The sequence below is a fragment of the Marmota marmota genome, unplaced genomic scaffold (assembly GCF_001458135.2).
Source record: "Marmota marmota marmota unplaced genomic scaffold, marMar, whole genome shotgun sequence".
Taxonomy (NCBI): domain Eukaryota; kingdom Metazoa; phylum Chordata; class Mammalia; order Rodentia; family Sciuridae; genus Marmota; species Marmota marmota.
In genome coordinates this window covers 44016322-44036827 of record NW_025999853.1, presented here as the reverse complement: position 1 = coordinate 44036827, position 20506 = coordinate 44016322, and the positions used below count along the sequence as shown (strand labels likewise).

At 32.9% G+C, this 20506-nt stretch overlaps 1 protein-coding gene across 6 annotated transcripts in view; it reads left to right on the top strand.

Moving 5' to 3' along the window:
• Positions 1-19346, top strand: part of Mon2 (MON2 homolog, regulator of endosome-to-Golgi trafficking) — a 108363-nt gene extending 89017 nt beyond the window's left edge. For 5 of the 6 annotated variants that reach the window (XM_015483066.2, XM_015483065.2, XM_048805932.1 and 2 more), the window contains 6 exons: positions 4663-4853; positions 8715-8775; positions 9866-9989; positions 13807-14014; positions 16826-16908; positions 17876-19346. In XM_015483066.2, coding sequence (XP_015338552.1) covers positions 4663-4853; positions 8715-8775; positions 9866-9989; positions 13807-14014; positions 16826-16908; positions 17876-18039 — 831 coding nt within the window. In that variant the 3' untranslated portion in view covers positions 18040-19346. Of the gene's footprint in view, positions 1-4662; positions 4854-8714; positions 8867-9865; positions 9990-13806; positions 14015-16825; positions 16909-17875 lie in introns of those variants that run through there. The other variant, XM_048805942.1, reaches the window with a different exon arrangement.
• The last annotated feature ends 1160 nt before the right edge of the window (positions 19347-20506 follow it).

Sequence of the window (20506 nt, the reverse complement as noted above, 5' to 3'; positions counted from 1 at the left end):
TTTTTTTTTTTTTTTTTTTTTTTTTTTTTTTTTTTTTTTTTTTTTTTTTGTGATTCTTTCATGTTCCTTTCTGCATCTTATACATCCTGCGAAAAATGATTAAGCCTTTTATACTACAAGAACTTTCTCTTGCTGGATGCAGTGTATGTATGCATGCTGGTAATCCTAGTGGCTCAGGAGGCAGAGGCAGGAAGATCTTGAATTCATAGCCAGCCTCAGCAACTTATTGAGGCCCTAAGCAACTTAATGAGACCCTGTCTCAAAATAAAACATAAAGAGGGCTGGAGATGTGGGTTAGTGGTTAAGCACCTCTGGGTTCAATCCCTAGTACCAAAACAAAACAAAACAAAAACAAAAAAACTTTCTCTTAACTCTACTTCCTTGTTGTGACCAGTACAGGTATTAATTCAGAAATCTAGGGGTAATGGGGATTGAGAAAAGAAAAACACATAGAGAAAGATGGGACCAGTGGTGGAACACTGTCCTCTGATGGACAAACAGTAACCCAGAGATAAGCTCAGCATGTTTATTATATAAGTTTTATCATTAAAAATTATTTGTGGGCTGGGATTGTGGCTCAGTGGTAGAGCGCTCGTCTAGCACATGCGAGGCCCTGGGTTCAATCCTCAGTACCACATAAAAATGAATTTATAAAATAAAGATATCTTAAAAAAAAAAAAAAAAGGTTATTTGTGAGAAAATTTCTGCAAAGCACACAGACTAAAGGACCCAGCACTGATGAGATACTAGTGTTATCTTGTTGTGCTCAGAATTCTCTATCCTGCCTGGTGCAGTGATGCATACCTGTAATTCCAGCAGCTCGGGAGGTTGAGACAGGAGGATCACAAGTTCAAAGCCAACCTCAGCAACAGTGAGGTGCTAAGCAACTCAGTGAGACCCTGTCTCTAAATAAAATACAAAGAAGGGCTGGGGATGTGACTCAGTGGTCAAGTGCCCCTGAGTTCAATCCCCTGTACCCTGCGCCCCGCACCCAAAAAAAAAAAAAAAATCTCTACCTCTGGGAGCTGGTGCCTGAGCTCAAGGTCCAGACTGATACAACTTCATGCCTTTGCACAGAGCCACTTCAGGTGTCATCATAGCAACTGGGCAATCTTGACTTGTATCTTTGTACAGGAAGTTCCCAGCGCAAATACAGCCGTGATGTAGTCAGAGATCGGGATCCAAGTCACCACTTTCCACACGTCCTACACAAATTGCCATCCTCTTTTTGCTTTCCTTTATTTCCAAATCCCATATGACAGCTTGTGGCCTTCATCTAGCCACCACTTACTCTTACTACATGTTGGCTTATGTCCATATTACTCTATAGAAACTGATTTCTGAAGTGGTAGAAAACCAAATTTTCAAATCTGTTGTTTTCTTACTCTTTATCTTCTTTATAGAATGGGAATACTTCTGCTCTACCTTCTTAAATTTCTTTTTTCCCCTGAATTTTGTGATACTTCTTTCTATTCCTCAACACATATCTCCCAAAACTCTCCCTTCATTCTTCATTTTTTGAACATATTTTTAAGCATTTCTATGTACCAGGTACTAACTAAATACTGGAGATTATAAAAATGTAGATAAGTTCTTATGTAATAAATGATAGAGTATGCTGAGTGCTAAGTGAAGACCATAGAGTAAAGGTCACTTTTATTCAGGTAGACCTTACTTCAAATAGTGTCTGCTGTTTACTTCTTGCCTTTTGAGTTTGGGCAAATGAATTTATTTGAGAGTGTTTCTTATCTGTGACAGGATAGTTGCAATATTACTTATATGTCCTAACTATAGCAAAGAGAATTTGTTGAACATTTAATGATGCTTGTCTTGCCAAATAGTCAATGCTAAATAAAAAAATTATTTCCTACCACAGACAAATAATTGAACCGCTGAGAGGATTTGGGATAGGATTAACAGAAATGACACTTGGAGGAGTGAGAGTTTGCTAAAACAGACAGGGAGGCATTTTAGCTAAATTAAGATGATGGAATATTTTCAAGAAATCTAGAGAAATTCCGTTTAGAGAGGTCACGGAACCTGGAATAAGTCTGAAAAGGTACCTGCAGGTTTTAAAAATCATCATAATATCAGACTTTATTTTTCAATCATTGAAAGCTCAAACACTGAGGAATGCCATCATATCATCAGCGGTTTGGTTTTTGTTTGCAGTACTAGAGAGTCTTATGCATGCTTAGCAAGTATTTTACAAGCTACATTGCCAACCCTTATTATTTTATTTTGTGGCAGCCTCTCTAAATTGCTCAGGATGGCCTCAAATCATCTGCCTTAGTATCCCAAGTAGCTGGAGTTACACAGTTTGTATTTTTAAAGGAATTAAATGATCCCTTTTCTGTACTCTCAAACACTTTGTTGATACCACTTCTTACTGCATTATATTGTGTTTAATTGGACAAGGCTCTTTTTTTCTTAGAAATTGGACACCTGTGATGTCTGAAACTAAATTTCCCAGTTCAGTATGGATTTACTGAGCATACACCGTTGTACACTTATTGTACACTTACTCCTGTATTATTTCTTTAAACATTCTAAGAAATAAGATGTTCCAGTTGAATAGATCAACTGTGCTTAATATTCAATAAGATATTAATTGCACAAGTCTATCATAATTTTCTTTTATCTAAATTTGAGTTATGAAATGTTTACTGAAAATGATCTGTGTGGCATTTAGTATTCCTTTGGTTACAAATCACATACAGTCAGGCTCTGATTAGCTTTAGCAATAAAGAGAATTTTCAGTATGCTTAATTAGAAAATTCAAAGATAGAGGACGTTAGGACTGGTTGATCCAGTGGTTTAACAGTATCATCAAAACTCAAATTTCTTTCTCTGTTTTGCTTTCTAAGGGTTGACTATATCCTGTGTTTCTCCACATATCCAGTAAAAGGATTGTGTGTGTGAGCACACAAATACATGTACACACAGTTTTTTACCACATTCTTAAATTATTAAAATTAATGTTAGAAGATGGACCAGCTTTGGTCCCATACACATTTTGTGGGTGGAGGGGATACCAGGAATTGAACCCAGAGGCTCTTAACCACTGAGTCACATCCCCAGCCCTTTTTTACATTTTATTTAGAGATAGGGTCTCACTGAGTTGCTTAGGGCCTCATTAAGTTGCTGAGGCTGGCTTTGAATTCAAAATCCTCCCACCTCAGCCTCCCAAGCTGCTGATTTTACAGATGTGTGCCACCATGCCCAGTCTGTACCCATTCTTGAACCAGTTCACATGGACAGGGAAACTACATGTTTTGATTATCTTATTAACTTAAGCATGTCTTTACCTGAATTCCCAACCTGGAAGTGGAGTTAGCTCCTCAGAAAAGAAATAGGTTTTGTGGAATTACATGCATGGGAAAGCAGTAAATAGATTCTGAGTAGACTAATATCTGTTCTTGGAGGCCTGTTTCATGCAAATAGGAAATGGTTCATACATTAAATTGGGTGGCAGAGGATGACACTAGGTATTATATCCTTGAAATATAAAAATTTATCTCTTAGAATTTTTTATGTAAAAGCTGAATTTTATCTCTAACTCAGATTATCTAAGATGATACCAAATTTTTAGTGATTGAAATTTCTGGGATAATTTGCCATAATAGTTTTGTCAGTCTAGTCTTCTAATTGTTGAAAGAACTATGACCCAAAAAGTTCATTCTCAATCACCAAATTATTTTTACAAAAGCCATTTTTTTGAAAAATTGACCGATTTTTTAAAAGAGTCTTAACATCTTGGGCACTATACATAACTCAGATGCTCTACTCCTGTATTTTTGATAGTCAAAGATAAGTCATATTAATTGAATTTTCAGTTTCATTAAAATATTTGGAAAAGAAAGATACATAAAAATATTAGAATGGAATATAAAATTCAAAGAATTTTAGAGATAAAACTTCAAAGTAATGACATTTTAGGTTATGTTTACTCTCCCCTAACCATTAATGGAAAAATATAAGCAGTATTAACCTCTTTTGGACGGGGGAGCCACATCAATGAAATTACTTTTCTCTTAGAACAAAAATGGCATGATTTTCTAAATCCATAATGTCGAGTTGAGAAAAAGTGCAAAATTGTAAGTTTCTTACTCTTTAACTTTTTAAATAATATCCCCCTTTTTTATAATGAAAAACTGAAAATCAGGGCGGGGGCTGTGGCTCAGCAGTAGTGTACTTGCCTGGCATGTGTGAGGCACTGGATTCTATTCTCAGCACCACATATAAATAAATAAAATAAAGGTCTATCAACAACTAAAAATATATATATTTTTAAAAACCCTGAAATTCGAAACCTTATTTTTTTTAGAGTTATTGTTTAGAAGATAAAGACAGGATTTCAAAGTACATCTTTTGAATTTGAGGGTGTAGGACTCGGTGGAAGAATATGTGCTTTTAGCATCACAATCCCCAGCATCCAAAATAAATAAATAATATGTTTTTAATAATTAAATAATATTTTTTTTGGAATTAGGTTTGAAGACCATGTTTGAGACTCTGCCTTTCTAAAAAAATAACATCTTCTCTGAGTGAAAATACCTATGCTATTATTTTTCTCTCTGCTTTAGTATTTTGTTCTTAAGTAATTTAAGTTGTATGTGTGTGTTTTAATTAATACTTATCTTAGACTATCTTTATTTTCAGGCTCTTAGAGTTCCTCTCAGTTTGAAGTATTCCTGCCCTTCTGAAAGCACATGGAAGCTAGCAGTATCTTCACTCCTCAAAGTTCTTTCTATTGGGCTACCTGTTGCCCGACAGCATGCTTCTTCTGGAAAATTTGACAGTATGTGGCCAGAACTAGCCAACACTTTTGAAGACTTTCTTTTTACTAAAAGGTCAGCTCATTTATTTAAAAGATTAAGACAATTTTTCAGAAATTGGCACATGATATATGCAGTTGTTCTAAAACCATGTTGTTTTTTCAATAACAAAGTAATTGATTAGTAGATTGTTAGACTGTATATAAAACATGGCTGGGTTCGGCATTTATCCACTAAGTACATTATCCATGGTCAGTGGTATTTTTTTGCTTTTTGCAATGTTTTGTAAGACAGGAATCATACATATAAGACCATATGAGTGCAACATAATTAAGGAATTATGATTTTTAACTTAATGAAACTAAGAAGATTGATTTTTTTTTTAAATCTGAGCCCCACTTGGTGTTACAAGAGGAAAATTATTTTAGAAAATCAGTGTTTTCTATGTTGATATATTCTTGAATTCTTTAACTGATTTATACATATTAAGCCTCCACGAATAATCATATCTTTTTCCATGATATTCCTCCATTTTTTGATCTGTAAGCTGCTTTGCAAAGTAATAACAAAAAAAATACAAGTAAAATCAAAATCAACTTGAAGAAAAGAAAGGCTTTGGACTGCATTAAGGGGTGTTATAAGTAAATAATTTAAATAAGAAAAAAGGTAACAGAATTGAAAAACATAGGGACTGTAATCTGGTAGACACTTCAGGTGTATTAGAAATTCATTCAGCCAAACTTTTAATACCAAAACATGGTACTTATTCTAGTGTACACAGTGGGCTATCAGGAAATCATACAATTTATGGTCTGTATATAGTACATTAAAAATCACTAAGTACTAAGTTGGGCACAGTAGCATATGCCTGTAACTCCAGGTACTTGGGTGACTGAGGCAGGGATATTGCTTGAATCTAGGAGTTAGAGCCAGCCTGTACAACACAGCAGAACCATGTGTTTTAAGAAAAATTACTAAGTACTATCCAAAACAGTTGAACACACATATTCATACAAAAATTTGTATGCTAGTATTCATTGCAGCATTATTTATAATAGCCAAAAAAACGAGAACAACCCAAATATCTGTCAGCTGATGAATGGATAAATTAAGTGTGGTTTATTTATACAACAGAATGCTATTCAGCCATAAAAAGGACTGAAATAATAAAATAAAAGGACTGATGCATGCTATTAACATGGATGAACCTTCAAAGTATGCCAGGTGGGAAGAAACCAGACCCAAAATGTCATATATTGTACGTTTCATTTATGTGATGTATCCAGAATAGGCAAATCCATAGAAATAGAAAGTAAATTATTTGTTTCCAGGAGTCAGAGAAGGGAGAAAATGGGGAGTGACTGCTACTGGGTACAGTTGCCTATAGGGTGATAAAAATGTTCTGGATTTTAAATGGTGATAGTTGTACAATTTTATGAATATGCTGAAAATTACTAAATTCTGTACTTTAAAAGGATGAATTTGGTTACATGTGACTCCTATCTCAATAAAAAATTTAATATACCATACAGAGAGAATTTGATAAAAAGTACAAATAATACTATATCAGTTTGAAGGTTTTTTTGTTCTTGTTTTGTTTTTTTAATTTTTAGATAAAATCCTAGAAAAGAATTTGTTAAAAATTACTGTACTCTTGGGCTGAGGCTGTAGCTCAGTGGCAGAGCACTTGCCTAGCATGTGTGAGGCACTGGGTTCTATCCTTAGCACCACATAAAAATAAATAAAAACATTCTGTCCATCTACACCTACAAAAAACTTTAAAAAAAAAAACGTACTCTTTAAATGCAGAGAATTTAAGTCTTATATAGGCGATTTTTATCTACAGTATTGTGATTAAGAGGAGTAAAATTTTCAGTTATTAGTTTTGTTTGTACCTCTCCTCTCTTACATTTTATGTGACAACCCAGTCTGGTATTTCTGATACATGATGCAAATAGCATTAATATTATTTGTGTGTGTTCCCAATAAGATGTATGTATATATGGGGTGTGTGTGTGTGTGTGTGTTGGTTGAGGTACTGGGAATTGAACTCAGAACTCCACACATGCTACTCAATCACTGAGCTACATGCCTAGCCCCTTTTCATTTTGCGACAGTGTCTCACTAAGTTGCTGAGGCTGCCCTGGAACTTGGAATCCTCCTGCTGCAACCTCCTGAGTAATTTGATCGATTAGGGGCATGCTCTTCTGTGCAAGGCTTATGTATTTTTTTTATTGGTAACCCATCATTAATTATCTCCACCATTATCAAAGATCTTTTAGTATGACTATAGACATGTACATTCCTTGGTTGTAACTTAGAATTAAACAAATTTTATCTAGAGATACAGATAGGATTTGTGAAGCTGCTTTGCTGGTAGTGGTTATAAAATTCCTGCCATTGGTTTAGGTTTGGGTTCATGTCTTTGTAATTTTTTTCCTCTAGTTCCTACTATTAGATTATAGAGTTAGTTGAGGACTTGTACACTAGAATGTAAGTTCCATAACTGAGTCTGTCTTGTTCACAACTGGATCTTGAACACCAAGAATATAATGCCTGATACAAAGTAGTTGGTACTCAGCAGATATTTGTTGAATGAAAAATGTGGAAATCATGCAACCAAGGTCCACTCCCATATGTCCTAGGTACAGAACTGTAAATACCTCTAAACCCAAGTGTACTATCATTATTGTTATATTACAACATAAAAGAGAACAGTGTAGGCTTAAATATCAGATAAATCAGGTTCAAATTGCAGCCTTGTGTTTGCAGTGTGTTCTTGGGCATGTTATTGACCATTTGAAGCCCCGGTTTTCTGTTGATTAAAGGATAATTATAATACTGCATGGGATTGCTGTGGGAACGTGAGATTAATACAAATAAAGCTCTTATTATAATGTGTAATTTTAGCCATCATTATTATTGTAATAATACTATCCTATTCTCAGCAGTTTTTTAAAACAGTGTTACTGTATTTTTTATACCTTTATTTTTATTCGTTTATTTTTATGTGGTGCTGAGGATAGAACCCAGTGCCTCACACATGCTAGGCAAGCACTCTACCATGGAGCCACAACCCCAGCCCCTTTCAGCAGTTTTAAATAGTTAATATTTCACTGTTTATGTTCATGACCATTTTATTATTCATTCATGTGAGCCAGAGTCTGAAATCCCCATTGGTTCTCTCAGAATTATTTATTTCCTGTTATTGTTGAAATAATTATATGCTTTATAAAATCTGAATTAGCCCTCCTCTTTGCAATTGTTCTCTTTTTTGTATAGAACTTTAATACATTATATTTATTACACATTAATGATTTAATTTGTCTCTGAGTAAATAATTCAGCAGCTTGACCCAGGCTCTCTTAAGTCACTGCCTTAAGTGAATTCAGATACCATTACGATAATTTTTACTGCAGTTGCAGATGAGGCAATATCTTTGCCTTTCTTTCTTTTTCATAGTACTGAAAGAAGTTTAGTGCTACCGGTTTTTAATTTGGAATTGGACCAAAGTGGGTTTTTTTTAGTGTTTCTGTAATTTAAAAAATTTTTTTTAAATATCTTTTATTTGTTCTAATTAGTTATGAAAGTAGAATGCATTTTGACCCATCATACATAAATGGAGTATAACTTCTCATTTGTCTGGTTGTATATTCTGTAGACTTACACAGGTCATGTAATCATCTATGCACACAGGATAATAATTGGACCAAGTGTTTTTATAGTTAAGAGTTTTTATATTTGTAATTAGCCTAGTTTTTAAAATATTTAACAATGTTAATTAGAAATAGTATTCTTTGACATAAATAACAATGTCCCAACCTGGGTGGAAAGATATAATTTTTTATTATTTGAGTACTGTTTATCTATTTTCTGTTTGTTTTTCCAGGGACTATTTTACTATTAAAAACTTGGTATTTTGTTTATGTTTTTTAGCATACCTCCAGATAATCTCTCTATTCAAGAGTTTCAAAGAAATGAAAGTATTGATGTTGAGGTGAGGAAGCTATTTAAAACATTTTCCTGTGATCATTTGTGAAAACCAAATAGTAGAAATGTTGAAGTTATAAAATTGCTAACAGAATAAGGTAAATAGATTAAGACTGAACCTAAAAGCATTAAAACTCTTACAGATTAAAGGTTGATTTTTAAAGCACTGACATTCTAAAAATAATCCCTTACGATTTCTTATAGTCTTTTGCTATATGCATGTTGTCTATCCATTTAATAAGTTTATTAAAAAAGCAGGTTGATTCACTAAAATAAATCCATAAGTGAACATGTATGTGTATTTAAATGTTTATTCTGTAATTTGGCATGCCAGGTATCTATACTTCAGATCAGTGACTTGCTTAGTGTTTTTTCATTTTTAACCAGCTGTACATACAGCTTGCAGAATTATTAAGGCAATAGTTTTTTTAATAATACATTTTGAGGATTATAAATGGAATTTGAAGAAGCAGCTTTTTTTAGCTATGGATGTTTTGTTGATGGCCTTTTGGGATCTTTTTTCTTTAAGTTAGAGGAACTTTTAAATAAATAAAGTTATTTTAAAATGTACATTTAAAAAGCATAGACATCATCACATATATATAAAACATTGCTTTTTTGACATTACTGTGTTAATACTTATGTGAACTTTTCTTTTTCTTTAGAGGACAAAATAATAAGCTGTATGTTAGAATAAATTATTTGATCAAAATGAAAACAAGTAAATTCTCTTATAGCTCATAGTTTCTCATTGTAAGAAGGTGATTTAAATCTTAATTTGGGATATTTTATTCTAATATGGGTAAGTTTCATATGCTGGCTATTTTCTTTCTATAGCTCTCCTTATAGTTATGCTGAAGATCAACATGAATCCAAATGATGGCATAGTAAATAGTTATAGTATTGACTGTTTTGATAGATGAAGGAAACAGACTAGTTATCAAGTACAGTAAACCCAAAAATGTTTATATACTAATATTAGGAGGGTTCTTGAACTGATTTCCTTTCAAAATAAATTTTAAAATTTACTCTAGAAGTTATGAGTTAGTCTCTTTCAAGAAGAAAAAATGTATTTGAATTTTTCCTTTTTTTTTTAGGTAGTTCAGCTTATTAGCACTGAGATACTACCTTATGCCAATTTTATTCCTAAGGAATTTGTTGGTCAGATAATGACTATGCTTAACAAGGGCTCCATACATTCTCAGTCTTCTTCATTTACAGGTATGTTATTTTAATGATTTTTTTTTAATTTTTAGGTGTTAGAAAGTATTGAAGAAAGTCATATAAAATGTTTACTCTCTGTAGTAAATATAAATTGGAGACTGATAGGATAATTTTTAGGAAGGTAATATAGAACATTAAACCTTATGAGGAAAAATGTAAATATTCTGTGGATATAGTTATATTTGTAAAATGATTAATTAAATGACCTAGCATTTATGTAATCTGATACAGACATAGAGGCTGACCACAGTTACCAGTTTTGTGAGGTCATGGATGCCACTTATTATTTTGGTTAACTTCTTTTAACTCTCACTTCTGTAATTTTTAAAATGAAAATATTAATACTAACCTCTCAGAACTATGAATTACAGAATTAGTCCATAGGGGAGGGAAAAACATGATACCTTAAACATTTATTAAGGGAACATTTAATGAATGACTGCTGTATACAAAATACTATTCTAAAATGTTATTCTTCAAAATATTTCTTTGAGGATAGGTACTGTGATATTATAGAAGGGGAAAGGGATTCATTATGGTTGAAAAAATTGCCCACAATCTTAAGGCTGGAGGCCAAGTTCATACTAAAAAGAACTGTATGCTTCTTTCTATCCCATCATTGTACCTTATTTGGGAGGTGATATATAAGTTGGTTTTTGGTATTTTAAAAAAATCTAAACCTCTGCTTAAGTCTTAAATGTAATTGTGGCATCCCAATGTATTTTTTCAGCATGATTATTTAAAAATTGTAAATTTATACAATGTATATTCTTAATCCGCAGAATTTATTGGAGTTGTGACGAGTATTTTGTGCTGAGTACTTTAAAGAACATTTATATATGCAGTCTGACCACTAGATGTCTCTCATACTGCTTACTTTACAAACTTGTTTTTTCCTAGCCCTAACAATTTTAAAAGCTAACCTGGTAACTTGCAGGTTTAACAAACATGAGACTCTCAGAGAAAAAAAAATTTAAGTCCATTTATAATGTAATCACCTGCAATCCCAGCTACTCAGGAGGCTGAGATAGGAGGATTGCAATTTGAGGCTAAACTCAGCAATTTAGAGAGGCCCTAAGCAACCTCGTGAGAATCTGTCTCGAAATAAAAAGTAAAATGGGCTGGGGATGTAACTCAGTGGTAGAGTACCCTTAAGTTCAATCCCTGGTACAAATTAATTAATTAATACATTTATAATATTTTAAATTATATTATAATATAGTTCTATATATATATCTGTATCCAGGCATGGTGGTAACGCATTTGTAATACCAGCTACTCAGGAGACTGAAGCAGGAAGATTGCAAGTTCAAGGCCAACCTGGGCAATGTAGTGAGACCTGTCTCAAAATTAAAAACAAAAGAATGAGGATTTAGTCCAATAGAGAGTGCTACTGAATTTAATTCCCAGTACCCCGCCCCATACACACAAAAGGTGTGTGTACACACAAACACACACAAACATATAATCTTTAATAAAATGCATTAAGAATTAGGTATAAATATCCTAAGCTAATTGAGGGCTGAGTTACCAAGTATTCTTTTTTTAGCAGTTTCTTATTCATAGTACTAAATGTACCAAGATAAGAAAGCTACATGGACATCCTTCCAGGTATTTTTGCCATAAGACACAAATATCTTCTGAGCTTTAACTTGTATTTTTTTAAAAAAACATATACACACAAAGTCATTCCTTGCTAAACAAGGCCAACCTATAAATAAAGAAGTCACAGTGCTCATATTGGTTCTCCATTCTTAAGTATGACCTGACATCCACAATTCACAGACAGAAAAGAGAAAGACCAAAATAAATGAAAAGGGAAGAAAAGAAACTAGTGAAAGTGGGGAACAATAGCACATGTCTGTAGTCCCAGTAACTCAAATGACTGATACAGGAGGATTACAAGTTCATAGCCAGCCACAGCAACTTAGGAACCCTGTCTCAAAAAATAAAAAGAACTGGGGGATGTAGCATTACACCCCTTGATCTAGCACACACAACCCCACCCCCACCAGGAAAAAAAATAGAAACTGGGAAGAAACAGATAAATGCATAGCCGTAGAAAACATAAGAACACAATAATAATTAGGATCGTTGAAGGGATAAGATTTTTATATTCACGAAACAAAAAATGTTATGAAAAAGGAACAATAAGAACTCAAACACTAAAAATATTGTAGCTGAAATAAATTTAGTGAATGTTGGCAAAAAAAATTAAGGAAATCATCCATAATATAAAGTAAAAACAAAATGAACAACATAAGCAAAAAGAAAGGAAACAAATCCAGGCAGTCAAACATCAGACAGCAGATCTTCCAAAAGGAAAGAACAAAGAAATCTAGGACAGGAAATTGTCAAAGAAATAAACTGAAGAAATAGAGCTACATATTTAAAATGGTCACTTAATACCCCAAATCATGAAGTCAGACAAAAGACCTTCAATAAGGCATGCCATCAAAAATATCAAAATACCTAGGATAAACAGAAGATCCTTAAAGATCTCAGGAAGAAAAAATTCCAAAATAGCATTAGAATTCTTAGTAGCAATACTGGATGCTAAAAACATGAAACAGTGGATGTTTTTAAATTATTATTATTTTTTGGCAGTACTGAGGATTGGTTGGTCCCCTGGCCTCAGGCATGCTAGGCAAGCACTCAGTTGAGCTACACCCTTAGCCCTTGAAGCAGTGGTTTTAGAATTGTAAATGAAAAGGATTTTTAACATGAAGTTTCTTACCCAGGCACACTTTGGATAAGTATTAATACACAACACTAATTCTCAAATTTTAGCATGTATTATAATGGAGGACAAGCTGTACTTCCAGATTTACTTCTGCAGTATGACCAGAGTAGGAATCACATTTCTCACAAATGCTCTTGTGATGCTGATGTTGTTAGGAACCACACTTTGAGTACCACAGTAAAATGATGACATTTTCCAGAAGTACAAGGTCTCAAAATTTTTTTTTTGTCCATTCAATCTTTCTTAGGAAGCTACTATGCTGCATGAGCCAGGCACGGTGGCACCCACTTGTAATCCTAGCAGTTCAGGAGACTGAGGCAGGAGGATTGCAAGTTCAAAGCCAGCCTTAGCAACTTAGTGAGGCCCTAAGCAATTTAGCAAGACTCTGTCTCAAAATAAAAAATAAAAAGGACTGATGATGTAGTTCAGTGGTAAAGCACCCCTGGACTCAAATCCCCAGTACCACCAAAAATGAACAACCCCACAAACATCCATGAAAACAAAGAAGTAAGCAAAGACAATGATGTGAGATCTAGGAAGTAAGATATAAAAGGAGGAAGGATGAAATTGGTTCCCAGGGTGTTGGCCAAAGACTACTTTTAGATCACCACTAAATAGCATGATTGGAAGACAAAACTAGTCCAGACTGGAAAAAGAAGTCATCTTCCAAAAATGATGTTGCCAAGAGAGGGGAAGAGAGAGTGATTATTGAGTTTGGCCCACAGAAAATTGTTTTATTTAGAAGTAATTTTATAGTGCTGTTGAATGATATCAAAAAACTTAGATAAGAAAAATGGTAAATAGAAGAAGTGACATGGGGTAGATGGTTTGCCTTATTTTTAATCTTGCAAGGGGGAAAACTGTTCATTTTATATATATATATATATATATGCGTGTATATGTATACACACATATATATGTACATGTGTGTGTGTGTAATTAGTTATAGGTTGGTCATAAAATACTTTTTCTGAGACTGAGAATTTCTTTACATTTCTAGTGTGGTAGAATTGTTATTGATGTATATTAATTTGACATTTTATTAACCATCAAAAATTGTTAACTTTGCAGAAGCAGAGATTGATATTCGTTTGAGAGAAGAATTTTCTAAAATGTGTTTTGAAACACTGCTCCAGTTTTCCTTCAGTAATAAAGTCACAACACCTCAAGAAGGCTACATCTCACGAATGGCACTCTCAGTGCTTTTAAAAAGGTCTCAGGATGTACTACATCGCTATATAGAGGATGAAAGATTAAGTGGTAAATGCCCTCTTCCAAGGTGTGTTTTTTATTAAAGGAAATGTACTTATGTCATGATTATTAATAAAAAATACCAAAAAACAAAAATAAAAAAGATAACTCTGAAAACCAAGTATTTTCTTAAGTGATTTGAACTAAGGATGTTCATAGTTTTATTTATTCCATACAGTGTAAATATTCATAGATTTTTCTGCAGATAACATTAATGTGTTTTATTATGGGGTGGTTTTTCAGACCCTTTGTGGAGGTTAAGGTACTATGTGAAGTATGTACTAAATTACCTTTTTGAATCTGAAAAAAAATTTGAATTCCTAAATATGTCTTCTACCAAAGATTTCTAGATAGAAAAGTATAAGGACATGATCTTATTTCTCTAAAGTGAAGATAAATTACATTCTAGGAACATGTTTGTTTTATAGTCATTTCTAGGTTTCTCTCTATATCAACTATTTACATCTTAGATTTTTTTTTTATCTAGTCTGTATATATATAAGCCCATGATCCCAAACTGATCTCCTTCTCATCTATCCCATTTCTGTCAGTAGAAGGGGCTCTAGGCCTTTCTGCTAAGCCAAAGCTAATTAAAATTGGTATACAGACCAGAATTCATCAAAAGATGCAGTCATAAATTAGGGTAGACACGGGCATGGTGGTGCATGCCTGTAATCCCAGAGGCTTGGGAAGCTGAGGCAGGAAATGGATTGCAACTCTATATTTTAGAAAGGAAGGAAATGTTGGATTGCAACTCAATTTTTTAAATATAAAAATTAGAGCTTAAATCAAAGCGAATGAAGCAGACAGAAAATAATGTGGGAGGACAAAGTTATCAAAGTTAGGAAAGGGTCAAGAAAATCACTGTGACTTCCATCTCATAAATTACTATAGGAGAGGCAAATCACTTACCTTAAATCTTTGTGTACATTCTTATTTACTTATAATAAATTTCAAAAGTTAGAATTGATTTGTCAAAGGATGTAGACATTTTAAAGCTTTTTATATGTATTACTAAATTGCTTACCAGAGGTTTATATTTATGTCTGGAAATTTACATTTTCCAGAAGTGTATGTATGAATATCCTTTCCTCAGTTTTTAGCATTTTAAAATGGTTTACCAGTTTATCATTTATTTCATCTTTTTCTAATTGATCAATGAAAAAGAGCCATATTTTAAATAAGCCAAGCTTACCTTTTTATTTAATTACTAATGCTTATTAGCCATTCATAAATCTTCTTTTAGAGCTCAGCATATTTTGAAATTTCTAGAACATAAGTTATAAATCTTCACATTTAAATTTAAATGAAAGAACATTGTAAAGACAGGTGTTAGTAATTTAGTTATGGGCATGATTAAAAATTGATAATCAAAATTGATTTCTGAAGTGTATTTAGAAATACAGAAATAAAGTTGCTTTGAGTGGGCTATTTTATTTATTAGATTATAATATATTGATTTCAGAAATCATCTTTTCCTTTATGTTTTTATGTTCTGAGTATTTAACTATTACCTTTAAATTGACCTTATTTATGGATGTCCTGTGGCGTTATATTGTGTCAATCTGTTTGTTGCAGTATTATTAAATTTTCTAAAAAGCTATACACTGCGGCACAATCAAATACTTTCTATGCCTAGAAAAAGGACTTAAAATAGTACCATGTTTTGGTATTAGAAAAGTCCTATCTATAAAATGAAAACAAACTCATGTCAGGAATAAGTGGGGGCAATGGGGGCTATAAAGCAGAAGAGGTTTATTTCTTTCAGGAGAAAGAAGTGAATCAAGCTATTCTTGTTGGTCCTGTACTCCTAGGTTCATTCTTTGTTGCTAATGTCTCCATATAGTGCTACCTTAGGGTTGATTTCTAGCATGTTTCTTGTTTATTAGAAAAATTGTCATTGCAATTTATCTACCTCCCTCCCTCCCTCTCTCCCTTCCTTCCTTCCTTCCTATTGGTACTGAGTATTTAACCCAGGGGCACTTAACTACTTGAGCCACATCCTAGCCCTTTTTTTTTTTTTTTTTAATTTTGAGACAGAGTCTCACTAAGTTGCTTAGGGCCTTGCTAAGTTGCTGAGGCTGGCTTTGACTTTGTGGTCCTTCTGCCACATTCTCCTGAGTCACTAGGATTACCCATATGGCCACTCTGCCTAGCATATCATTGCTATTTTGAATGTGCTTTTAACAGCATGGTAAAATATATGCCAAGTGGTAAGTGTATTCTATTTCCATTTAATTTTTGGCAAATTTCTTATACTAATTAATTAACAACAATGAAAACCTCTTGTAAAGATGTTTTAAAATCACATTATAAAGTATTTTAAGTAGTGCCAGGCATGGTGGCCTACGCCTGTAATCCCAGTGTCTCATGAGGCTGAGGCAGGAAGATCTCAAGTTCAAAGCCAGCCTTAGCAAAAGTGAGGCGCTAAGCACCTCAGTGAGATCCTGTCTCTAAATAGGGCTGGGGATGTGGTTGAGTGCCCCTGAGTTCAATCCCCAGTATCTCTACCTCCAAAATTTAAGTATTTACATGAAATATTTTACAAATAAATTTAGATTTACATGAGTAGTTTGCCCTTTTTAAATTGATAATTTATAGTAAGAATAGCTACTAATCAAATTTGCACACTGAAAAATACATATTTATATGTACTTATTATTTAAATAATGTATGAAATGACTTTTCCTTTTGTAATAATTTTAAATTAACATTAACTTTTAATTACATTGTGTTCAGTATTTTTCTGAAGTACATCTGTGTGTACAGACCTTGAAGACACACAGTATTCACAGTATATTTTAAAATCTTGATGGAAATAATTTCTTATTTCTTTTAGACAACAAGTAACAGAAATCATATTTGTTTTAAAAGCAGTCAGTACTCTCATTGATTCACTTAAGAAAACTCAGCCTGAGAATGGTAAGTGCTTAGAAACTCAGTTATCCTAAAATTCATAGCATTTATGTTCTATTTATGATATACTTTTATGTTAAATTTTAGGACTAGACTTTATTTTCTCCCCTTCTCATGACAACAAAACACTAAGTCCATTAGGTTGTCAACTAAGTTAATTTAATTCATAATGGGTTTTTTTTTTTTTTTTGGTCTTTAAAAAAATATAAATTGGTTTGAATTCAGGGTGTTGCATGGACAATTCATATTTCATAAATTTTTAATGTAGAAGATCATTAACGTTGGGGTGATAGGTGAATGGAGGACTTTCATCTTCTATTTTTACTGATTTTATAAATAGAAGCTGTATAAATAACTTAAAGTTATTTTCACAGTGCTTTCTCATTTGTTTTCCTTTCTGATAGTCATTCCTTTCCAGTCCATTCTTTTTTTTTTTTTTTTGGTGAACTCAGGAGAACTCAATCATTGAGCCACATCCCCAGCCCTATTTTGTATTTTATTAAGAGACAGAGTCTCATTGAGTTGCTTAGCACCTTGCTTTTTTGTGTGTTCCTATAATAATCCAAGAGTCTATTGACTTTTCATCTGGCTATCTAGGTGGGTTTCAATGTATATAAGTTTGTATTAAATGATGAATGTAAGGTTTCCCAGAAGATGACTGGAATAGACTCTTTAAACTTCCTAGACCAGTGGTGTTTAGCCTTTTGTTTTTGACTTCTGTTAAGTTGCAAAATTCTTTTTACAAATGAAATGTGATATGGATTCCTAACATAAAAACAGATAAAAGCAGAACAGCTCTAGTCTGACTTTCCACACCCTTACCAATACTCTTCCTCTTTTCTTTTTCACACCTCTATCCTGAGAAAGCTTCTTTTTGGGAAAACAGATTTAATGAACAGGTCAGCATTTTCCAAGATGTATACTAATGAGTTACCTTTATGATGAATGATATTTTATTCTTTTTACATTACAGTTGATGGAAATACCTGGGCACAAGTAATTGCCTTATACCCAACTTTAGTAGAATGCATCACCTGCTCATCTTCAGAAGTCTGCTCTGCACTTAAAGAGGCACTGGTACCCTTTAAGGATTTCATGCAACCACCAGCATCCAAAGTTCAAAATGGAGAATCTTGACCAGCTACAATACATTTGAAGGAAGAAAAATATCCTAAAGATTGTTTGCTTCTGAGTCTTCTGTAAGAAGGACATTTCTTACTACAAATGATTCTTGGCAACTGTTGTTTGCCTCCTTTGAATTGTAATTACCTGAATTCAGTAATTCATATTACAAGCTTACACATCAACAAAGGCTCATGAATGAGTAGCAGTGCAAGCCTTTAATAAATTAAACTGATGGAAGGGATCAGTTAATGCTATAACATAGCTGCTACCATATCTTCAGTTGGTGATTTAAAAGTGAGCTTATGTACAGTTTGTGGTGTATGTGTTAATGATGTACTTTTTAAAAAGAAAAGATATTTCAATTCCGTCAGATTTATTAGGCTGGTGTTTTTGCACCCTTTTTCAGGTACAAAATTGTACTAAAATTTTATGCAAGATTGTACTGTAACATTCCATGTTATCTACAACCAGCCTTTGTAAACAAAGGGAACTGATATACTTGTGTGTATAATAAATGGTACAGTTCTGTATAAAATAGTTGGATTTATTGTTTAAATTTTAAAAATATTGATAATGTTAAATGCTTGAAGCTATTATTAATTCAAAATTATTTGCTCACCTTTTTTAATTTGCCTTCTTATGCAGCAAATAAGTTTACCATGTAAATCATACAGTTAGCTTCTTGTTTATTTTATATGTATTGTTAGTGACCATTAACATCCAACTAGAAAGGTCATGAGATTCTAGATTCACTAGATTCTCTAGATTCACTAGAAAGTTTCATAATCAGCAAATAGTCTATGACCTGCTGATTTTGCAACTTTGAAATATAGGTTATTAACCTAATACATTGAGATAATTATAGCACTATGACTCCATCATACCTCATTTATTTAAATATCTCTCCAAACTTTCACTTAAGTCTGTCTGTTTTTATATTTGCTGTCTTTTAAAGACTTTTCATATTTTATATTTCTACTGATTTTTTTTCCTGTGACTAACATTTGTCACTGTCTTTGAATTATTACCCAGACAAGATTTCAGATTTCCCAAAATTTTGCCTGGGAGATTTTGTTCATTTCAGTGCTTCATTTTGTAATGTTTTCACGAGAAGGAAAATAACTATAGTAACCCACATGTAAAAAATGTGTGTATGTATTTCAAAACAATGACAAGTGTATTTTTGAAAATAGACAAACATTTAGAAGTATAGTAAACTTACTGTCTTGGAGTAAAATGCTAGTTTTTGTTTCACTCTCCTATCCTAGTGAAGAAGAAAAGTGCTCTTGAGTACATTAGCTGGTTTCTTTAAAAACTGACCTAGCTCACTGTATTTTTTATTTAATGTATTATGCTATTATAATATTTTTCTTCTGAGTTAAATTTTCATAATCACTTATGTGAAAACATGAAGATGTTTAAAACAAATGATTATTCATAAGAAATAATAATGGTCTTGGTATTATTTTAGTGTACTGGAAGGATTTTTTATTTTAATAGAATTTATGAATTTCAGCCCCTCTAGAATAATCTTAAAACTGCAAGGAGATGTTAGAATTGAGTAATGAAGGGAATGCAATTTGGGAGTCTCTTGTAATTGTTTAATTATTTAATTTGCACTATTATCTGTAAACATGGTAAGGCCTAGTTTTTGAGGGAATGTGTTTGTTTATATGAATCAGTGAATTTCTATTTTATTATTTCACCTGATATTAAGGTAAAATATGGCTTTTCATAGATTTTACTTTCAGCATTTTCCTTAAAGTTGTGGGGAAAAAAATTACCCAAACTTAATTTTCTATATTTGAATAGGTTAAGTTGGGAATTTACAAAGTATGAATATCATGATAGAGTATTGAAGTGGAATAACAAGGGTAGTATACCATTTTAGTAACATGTTAAAAATATTGCCATGAACTTACATGAAGTAAAAATGTTTATTTTTGAGAAATAACAGATCAATTGCATTCAGAATGATTGTTCTCCAGGTTAAATATGAATCAAGGGTATACAGCATACATTTATGTAAACTGAATAGTTTGAGCTAATACTGTTTAACTTTCAATACTAGGACCATGCCCTGCTGTTCAGAACACATTAATGTGATGAATGTGTTAATACCATAATCAGTGAAAGTCTTAGTGTCAAGCATGTGAGCTGCCCCCTGGGTAGAATAATTGACAGACCTTTTCCCCCAGCATATCTCCTACAGCTCTCCAGGAGTCACTGATAGCAATTCATGCTCTTGAGCCAAGCTTTCCTCTAGACTGTATTTTTCGAAAATATCCGGACTCCAGGGAGGTTAACACATTGACCTGGCCTTATTAGTGTGAATTGGGTTCTTTAGAAGAACTAGGTTGTATAAAATTGCTCGATGCCAAGAGATTCAAAAAGGAAGCTCCCAAAACTATGTTCATTTTGTTGCACAAGTGCGCCTGTTAACTAGTCCTTGAAATAGTACTAATAATGTTCTCTGGGA